This window comes from Solanum stenotomum, chromosome 8 (assembly GCF_019186545.1).
Source record: "Solanum stenotomum isolate F172 chromosome 8, ASM1918654v1, whole genome shotgun sequence".
Taxonomy (NCBI): Eukaryota; Viridiplantae; Streptophyta; class Magnoliopsida; order Solanales; family Solanaceae; genus Solanum; species Solanum stenotomum.
The window spans coordinates 32,847,727-32,856,988 of NC_064289.1; the positions used below are offsets into that span (position 1 = coordinate 32,847,727).

Below are 9,262 nucleotides of genomic sequence, written 5' to 3' on the forward strand. Positions count from 1 at the left end.
AAGACAAAAAGAACTAGGTTTGGCTCGGACAATTATCAACACACTTGAATATAATTAGTGTTTGGGGTTTCTAGTCTGAGCAAACATCCTTTCCACAATCCCTTTTTTATGCTGTTGCTGCTTTGTTTTGATGAGTGCATCTCTAATATAATCTCAATTTTATATAATAAGGTAACTTTAGTCACAAAATGCTAAATCTTTTTCATAACCCTACTACTAAGGTTGTCAATGCGGAATCAATGAATTTCGAAGGCATTCCATAACATAATGATATCTCAAGATAAATTGTACAAACGGTGAGGTACTTTTGACAAGATCCAGAAATTGATTTGAGAACACAAGTTATCATGAACTAATAAGGAAAACAGCGCAAAGATGTGATCTCAAGTACTAAAATGCATCTCTGACAACCATATGAAGAAAAATGGATGATGATCTCCAATCCTGCATACAACCGTAGTGCTTATCTTGTTGTTAACAAGGTTGGGTCCTATTATAACAAGGTTGGGTAATAAAATAAGAACATCTATATCCCCTTCACCCCCCAAGAAAATAATTCTATTTACAAAATAACACCTGGTAACTGGAAAAGATATTAAAACAACAAAGCTATTTGATTTTCAGTCAGTACTCATTTTGAGAAAAGAGGGCCACAAATTGATATCCAGTTTCAGGAAGCATTGGAATTTTCCTTCAGGAGGTGCTAAATAACTAAAATTGATATCTGAATAGAAGACCTCAGAATCACTGGTTATCATTCTTTCAATTCATTTTCAATGACACAGCGGCGGTTTTCCTTTATTTAACAGTTCTAAGCACTTTCGCCCTACAACCAAAGAAAACTTCCTATTATTTATCTTCTATTTCAGCAACCCTTAAAATATTTCCAGTCCCCCAAATGATTCTGAGTGTATGTAATTTTCATCAAAAAAAATTCAAGCTGTTTGACCATTGATCCTTGTTACAAATAGAGAATTTTCATAATAAAGATGTTAGTAAAGAATTATCTATTTAAGTAAATCAAAGGCATTAATCATGAGATCATACCTTTAGCTCTCAGAGCTTTTAGTACATCCCCTAGTAGACTTAGTTTGTACTTCTTCCCAGCAGCTGATATATGTGATCCATTAGGTAACTCTATGGAAATATCAAGATCTCCCCATCTTGTAAAAAGATTTGATACAAAAGATCCGAATGGCTCTACAGTTGCCCCTGGTCAAAGAGTAGAAGCTGAGAATGATAAGTTTTGCACTTGTTAACCGAAACAGTATCCAAGTCTTCACCTTTAGCATACCAAGATGACCCAAAGAAGGGTAATTCCAGGAAAAGAACTCAGGCTTCACTAAATTAGCATCTAATTTACATGTAAGAAGAAATTCAGAAGACCAAAATAGAGTTGTTCATCCTATTGAAATTATTGTTAACTTAAACTGCATCCTTTAATTTTCATTCCAATCCATCGAATTAGACAACTAATGATGCAAAAGATTTATAGATGGAGCAAACCATTTAGATAATATATCCAAATTCAGTCCCTCTTGGTTGAAAGGAACTCCTATATATCCAATAAACAAAGTAAGGACTCCTAATACAAACATTGGGACTAAACCACTTTACGCTCAAACAGTATTCATAAAAGGTCGAAATATGGTCTAAGAAGAACCATTTTTAATTCCAAAATCAAAATAAGTGTGGGGATGAGCTATTAAATTACAAGGAAAACACCATCCATTGAGTTTCAGTATGTAGAAACACCTCTATATGCCAACCCACAATATTGTACGTCATCTTTAATTGATTGGAAAATCAAGAAGCTCGTCTCTACAAGTGACAAATAAGTACTATAACCATCAAAGTTCCACTGAATCAGGAAGTAAAAAGAAGCATCACCACTTCGAATTACCTCTCAGGATTTCTATGCTTTCAACCACAGCTCGAAGTTCGTGAATGAGTTGAAATCGCATAGACCAATCCTCCTCCAAGGGATTGATAGAGTGAAGTATATTCTGAAGAGTATGCTCCAACAAGCTGTAGCAATTCATTTTGAGCACCAGATACCACTGATTCTAGCTTATAGAAGACGATATATCAAACTCTCCATGAAAAGAATTGACTACCTGCAGAAAGAAGGGATAAAAACAATGTTTATAACATTTAGTGCAACTACTCAAGAAAAGATGACACAGTTGAATCTTGGTGAGTCTAACAGGAGAGAAGTTCAGATTCCTTCATACTAAGAATTTTTTTAATGACAAGGGAACTCGCAGCCGCTACCCTTCGAGTGCACACAAGTTTAAGCCCGCTCTAGTATAATAGCCTACAAACCACACATGAGAGGTAAACCGCACTAGGCAAACCCCATACGATGAGCTCGATTAAGAAAGAATGCAGGGGGTTTTGAACCTAAGACCCACCATTTGGAGATCACCTGCTCAACCAACTCAGTCACCCTTGCGGGTTCCTTTCATACTAAGATTTGAATTTATCTTTACAACTACACTATTGTCAAAGGCATTCTTAATCCCTGAAGCGAGGCTCACATGTTGAGCGCTTCGGTTTGTTTAATATACGCTTCAATATCGTCATCAAGGTTCTAAGGCATAATTTACCTTACCAATGAACCTCTTTTGAAGAAGTGACACTAAACAATTGATTTTTCACTTTATAGTAATTATTTTTCAAATTCTTTGTACATATATTTGTCATTCATGCTTATAAATTATTAGTCTTGGACTAAACATATATATTTGTATTTTTTCTCCCTTTGCGCCTTTTTTCATTAGAGCCCACACTTTATTTGCAATCTGTGCTTAAAGCCCCAACGGACCATAGAGTTTTTTTGCGCTTTTTGCTTTTGATAACACTGAACAACAGGGCCATGAATTAAATTGAAGCTGCTTACACATTCAGATGCTAAAAAAAATTATTGGCTCACTGACATGTTACCTACCATGTTCATTGGATCTAAATGTATCAAAGCAAAAAGGATTGACAACAAGACGATACTTCAGCATCCACCACATATATTATTGCATCATCAACCAAAGGATAAAATGATCAAAGAAATACTAGCATCCCCAAATTACTAAGTACTAAAAAGTAAATAAATGTTAATATCAATCCGTTGGATTGCCAAAGAGGACATTAAGAAACATATCAACAAGAGAGAATAGTAAAAGCCAAATCACAATCCAATCCACTAATGGTATACTTAGTGTAAGCAAGCTCTTATATCACATCTTTGGATATAACACCCAGTTAGAGAAAAGAAAATCAAATTAGAGATAAGTTGTTCATAAGCATCATGCATAGGCAAAAGAGAATGAGGAGGCAAAGCCCCCATCTTCCGCATATCTTGCTCATCCGACTGGCCTGAATCACCAAACCTGGCTTCTGGCATCCAAGTCATAAACTTCACTCCTCAGTCCTAAAGTCATGTCATTCCCTAACAAGTTAATATCACTACACTATACCAGTCCCAGATAAAGCAACCCATCCACCACTTAAGAAAGACCAAAAACACAAAAAGTCAGACCTTGTTTCGAGTTCATTGGTGTGGTCCACCTTTTCTATTATGCTTAATATGCACAGAAGTGAAACTGGATGCATAGAAATTGCAATTAATCAAAAGAAATAAATACACCAAACATTTAGTTTTTTTTTTTAGAAGGACACCAAACATAGTTTTATACAAAAAATAGTTTATAGATTCTCAAACATTGACCCCTAAGAGGAGCTTATGGGCCTTACATTACACGATCATGCTCAAAAGCTACGAAACCAAGTTGAACAAGCAAGCACTCATTTAATTTACCTAACAAGCATAATAAACAAGTCTTTTTCAGTATGCGTACTGGCTTATCCATCAATCCAATTCTGTATGCCTTACTAAAGGACTTATGATGAAAGAACCCACTACCACAACTAAGAAAAACACTCACATTTGATTGCAAAAAGCAAATTTAAAAGGTAATAACAATAAGTAATGAAGTTTTCAAAGCAAAAGCCCCAGTAGGAGAATTGAAGTTTATACTTGTACATACAAACTCCGATAATCAAGGAAACAATAATTTAAGTTTATGCTTGTACAAACAAACTCTTATAATCTATAAAACGATAATTTAAGTTCATATTCAAGTAATTGGACAAACTATTTCAACATCCATAAATATGCAAAAGGATGATTAATATATTAGCCTATGCTGCTTCACTGGTCTCTAATAAGTTTGTCTGTAGAGTGAAGCTTTCTCTGGGGTTACCAACCACCTAGGTTTTGAATCAGATGCTTTTAGACCCAAATTCCATATTTTCTTCTAATATGATAACTGATAGTAAGAAAGTTAGGTGAGAGATTTCTTGTTGGGGTTCCCAACCCTCCTAGTCTCCACCTACTTGTGAAATAGGGGTTCTTGATATGAAGGTGGCAAGGAGGCTGAAGAAGGCCACAGTAGAAGCAACTGATACTTTGACCATTCAATTGTCGCAAAAGTAAACCACATTTCCAAAATGATGGGCTGAACCAAGTGGATTTACAAAGAATGGCTAATAGCTGTCAATTATTGAACAAGCTAGTTAGGCATTAAGCTTTTTGTTTTTTGTATCCAAATCTTTCAGTTCGGTCAGACAAGGCATTAAGCTATATAATACTGTCCAGGGCAGGGCGTAAATGACGGTAAAAGTTGAAGAAGCCCTAAAATCTTTAAGAAGAGTATTGTTGAAGAATTGACATAGTAAAAGCTCCAGCAAATCAACAGTATGAGCAATCAATTACAGAGATACGTACATCCATATAAGTAAGCAATCGGACAACAACATCATCAAGGGTAACAAGTAAGTAGGATACCATGAGAATAGCGAAACGCAGTGAAACTTGACCCTAATCAACAATTCTTTAAACCAATGTTGGCACTGACCTAAAAATGTGGGCGACAATCTCGCAAAGTGAGATTTTCGTATGTTTAATGGGGAAACGCGTCTCTCTTTATTCCACTCCTGACTCCACCCACACGGATTGGAATTTCAACTTTCAACTTTCAACTTTCAACAATCCCCAATTTTTATGTACCTTACTTTTACACTTTTACTACACTATAAAGTAGGTAAAACAAACAAAAAATTATGTCAATTCTAATTAATTAGTAGTTATTAGTTAAGCTTCTTCAATTATCTCTTTATTTAACAATAAATAAAAGAGTAGCTTTATTATATCACCTTTGAATATAATAAATACAATATCTTGAAAAATATAATAGAGAAATGACTATAATCAATGATAAGGGTAAATTAGAAACTAAGTGTAAAATTATCCACTGATTTCATAAAGTGGGATAAGTATTGTTGGACATCTCAAAATAGTATAGTGGACAATTATTGTTGGACAGAGAGAGTAATAAAATAAGTGTTCATAAAGTCAAAAAAATTAAGTATTATTCCCTCTGTCCAATATTAGTTGATCATTATACTAAAAAAATTGTCTCATATTAGTTGTTCACCTTACTAAATTAAGAAAACATTAATTAATTTTTTTCTATATTATCCTTACAATTAATTCTTTTTTTAAAATGTTCACATTTGTTTGTAAAATTCTCAAGAAGTTTTTTAAGGAGTGAATTAGTAAAATTATCTTCTTATTTATAATTTCTTAAGCACCATGTACAATGAAAAGTGATCAACTAATATGGGAGACCGAGGGAGTATGTCTACGTAAAAAACCTAATGACACATTATTTTGAGTATATTTAATAGTTTGAAAATAATTATGTTATGTAAAAAAAAAGTGTCAAAAACACACATAAATTATTCTCTTTTTTGAGGTTCATACCTAAACAATTGGGGGTGTGAGTTCATACCTAAACTATCACTTATTAGTTTGAAAAACACACATTAGTGGTGTGTAATACACTCTCTTTTATTTGCAAAAACTTTATCACGTGACATTCCACATGTATAAAATATTCCATTGTGACAAAAATTAAATAAACTATTAATATTAGTTAAAAACTAAAGTATAAAATATTACTATCCCCGGAAAAAGAATATTTATTTAAAAAATATTTTTCTCACTCCACTCCACCAACATCTCCTCACCCCCCCCCCCCATAATCCCCCGTCCTTTTATTTTTTAAAAATTAGACCTCACGCCTCCCCCACTCCTTCCTAAAAAAAATTGATATTATATTTCTTAAAATAATAAAATAAAATCCTACACCACCCCATCTACCCCCCCCCCACTCCTAATTTATTTTTATTTTCTTATATTTTTCTCATTTTGCGTAAGATGTGTGTATATATATTTTTAGGAAAATATTATTTTCTGCTTATGTACCGAATATAATAGAAATAAAAAAATTATTTTAAATAAAGTCTTGCGGCAAGTAAAAAACGAGAAAAAATTGGAAGTGAAAGGTTATGTGGGGTGGGGTAAAATTTTGTTTTTTAAAAAATATATCTAAATTATTATTTGAAGTGATGGGGGATGAAGTGAGAGTTTTCTTTAAAAAATTATAAAAGAATATCTTTTAAAAAAATTGGGTTGGGGGAGTACGGCGAGAGGAAGTGGTGGAGTGGCATAAGAAAAATATTTTACATTTATTTTTTAATTTGTTTGAGAAGGGGGAGGGGGGATGGAATAGAAATACTTTAATCTTTAACTTTAACTAATACTAATAATTTATTTATTTATTGTCAAAATGGAATGTTTTGTCCATGTGAGTGTGATGAGTCAATTTTAGAGAGAGTGTATTACACACACTAGGATGGGAGTGTAATAAAAGAGAGATATGTGTTTCTCAAACTAATAAGTGATAGTTTAGATATGAAACTCATACTCTCAATAATTTAGGTATAAACTCAAAAAAGGGGATAGGTTAGATGTGTTTTGACATTTATCTCCCAAAAAAAGTGTTTAATTGAGTACATATTTTATATTGTCAATTTTAAGTCATTAGCGGCTTAATTAGTACATTTAGAATAATTTTGCAAATAAATTTCTTAGTTTATTATAATTTTAAAAAACTTAATTAGTTAATGCTAGGACATCATAATAGTGAGGTTACACGTTTATGTAGTAATTGTGTTTTATTAGAATTCGTGTTTATAGTTTATCTCTTGGAGAGTTACTATTCAACTACACTTTGTGTAACCAACATGGGTTGTGGTGCACTGTGGGAGTGTTTCACCCTTAACCAGAGGTCTCGGGTTCTAGCCCTGGGTATGGAGAAAATCCTGTTGGGAGTGTCACCCCCGAATGGGCCATGCAGAGCGCGATCCAAATTTAGTCGGAGCTCCAATGTGGGCTCCAGACACCGGATGGGAAACAAAAAAAAACTACACTTTGTGTAACATCCTTTATATATTGAGGAAGAACTCTTCCGTGAAATACAATCAAGATTTATTATATTAATAAAATCTCTACATGGTATCAGAGCCCCACGAAGACTCACGCCTCACAGTGACACTTCCTCAATTACCACTATCACCTCGTAAACCTCTTCCCATAATTCATTTGCAGCCAACGTCACTCAGTCTCATCTTCTTAAATTGGATCATCATAATTATATTGTGTGGAAATCATAAATTATCCCAATTCTTAGGGGTCATGAACTCAAGGGATATGTGGATGATACGCACGGGTACCCTCTCAAGGTTTCCAAATAGCGCTTCTGAAGCAACCTCAACTAGCACAATCATCAATCCAGCGTATAGTTTATGGATCAAATAAGACTAACTTTTGTTGAGTTGGATTCTCTCAACCCTCAGCGAAAGGATTTTAGCCCAAGTAGTCGGTTGTATGACATCTCAAACTGTTTGGAAGTATTTTGCGACTGCTTGCGTCGCAATCCAAGGCTATGATAATGCAACTAAGATTGCAATTACAAACCACAAAGAAAGGCAACTCATCAATGGTAGAATATCTTCAAAAGATAAAGACTTGTGTTGCTAATCTTGCAGTTATGGCACACCTTGTCACTGATGATGCTCTTGTCTTATATATTCTTGGAGGACTTGGACAAGAATATGATGTTGTGGTTGTCTCAGTCACTGCTAGAGCGAAATTAGTTTCATTGTCTAATGTTCATGGCTTACTTTTTTAAGTCATGAGTATCATTTGGAAGAGATGACAAGTTTGGAATAAGGATTGGGCAGCCAAGCGAACTTGTTTACTAGACAATCCTAACAATGATAATTCATTTAAGAAGCCAACTAATTTCAATAACAATCAGGCATATGGTGGTAGGTCTGGACGAGGACGAGGACGAGGTCAGGGTTGGGGTCGGGGTCGCAACACTTACTCATCCAACAAAAATTAATGTCAAGTTTGCAACATGTGGGTCCCGTAAGTCGAGGTCCAAAGATAATGGTCTTTGAACCCATCGACGGCTGACCAGGACGCTCCTTAGGTTGAACCACGGACCTTAGGTCTTAACTGTTGATGGTATCGACATATATTTTTATAAGGGATTTTGGGTCTTTTCCTAATTATTCTAGCCTAATACTATGTCATTTTACCCTTCACTTAAAGCCCTATATAAGTGTTTTAATTTTACCCCCAAATTTCCCCAATTGAAATCATTCTCTCAAAATTCTAAAAGAAGAACAAGTCTTCCTCAAAATTCTAAAAGAAGAATAAGGTTACCATTAAGAATTAGGATCCTCTTCCAAGGATAGATTATTTATTTGATCAACTCCAAAGATCAAGTTACTTTTCTAAGATCGACCTCCGGTCGTGTTATCACCAATTGAGGGTGAAGGAAAATGATATTACGAAGATTCCTTTTCAAACTTGGTATGGTCATTATGAGTTTTTGGTTCTGTCATTTGGTTTGACGGTTCTATACACCCATGTTACGCCTAGGGTATACTTTGGATCATGACACTTGGGTTTTTTAAGTTCAAGTCTCCTTTCTTCGTTAATTGCTTATGAATTCAATATCAAGGTATGTACTGAGTTCATCAATGGGTTCCATCACCTATTGAGTCCCAAAGTCTTCTCAAATTCTCCAATTCAAGTTCCCTAAGTTGGTTATTGTTTCATTCAATTCCTCATGGGTTTTATTTGTATGGATTTAAACTGTTTGATTTTTATCCTATTATGATTAATTATATTCAATTACATTATTTTCAATCAATTCCATGTGAACCCATTCCTTGATCGTGATTTTGACTAAAAACCCTAATTTGCATAAATTTGAAGTAAAGTTGTGAATAGTGTTTTCATGAACTTATGCATGATTTACAAAAAGAAATGTCTTATGAATTGGGT

General features: G+C 34.2%; 1 protein-coding gene across 3 annotated transcripts in view; it reads right to left on the bottom strand.

Annotated features, from left to right (window-relative positions):
* Nucleotides 1-5,092, bottom strand: part of LOC125874178 (protein HESO1) — a 29,401-nt gene extending 24,309 nt beyond the window's left edge. Inside the window, exons 1-3 of one of the 3 annotated variants that reach the window (XM_049555024.1) lie at nt 4,914-5,092; nt 1,904-2,117; nt 1,048-1,212 (exon numbers count right to left, since the gene is read on the bottom strand). In XM_049555024.1, the coding sequence (XP_049410981.1) occupies nt 1,048-1,212; nt 1,904-2,042 (304 nt within the window). In that variant the 5' untranslated portion in view covers nt 2,043-2,117; nt 4,914-5,092. Of the gene's footprint in view, nt 1-1,047; nt 1,213-1,903; nt 2,118-3,814; nt 3,894-4,843 lie in introns of those variants that run through there. The other 2 variants (XM_049555023.1, XM_049555025.1) reach the window with 2 other exon arrangements.
* Nucleotides 5,093-9,262: the final 4,170 nt, after the last annotated feature.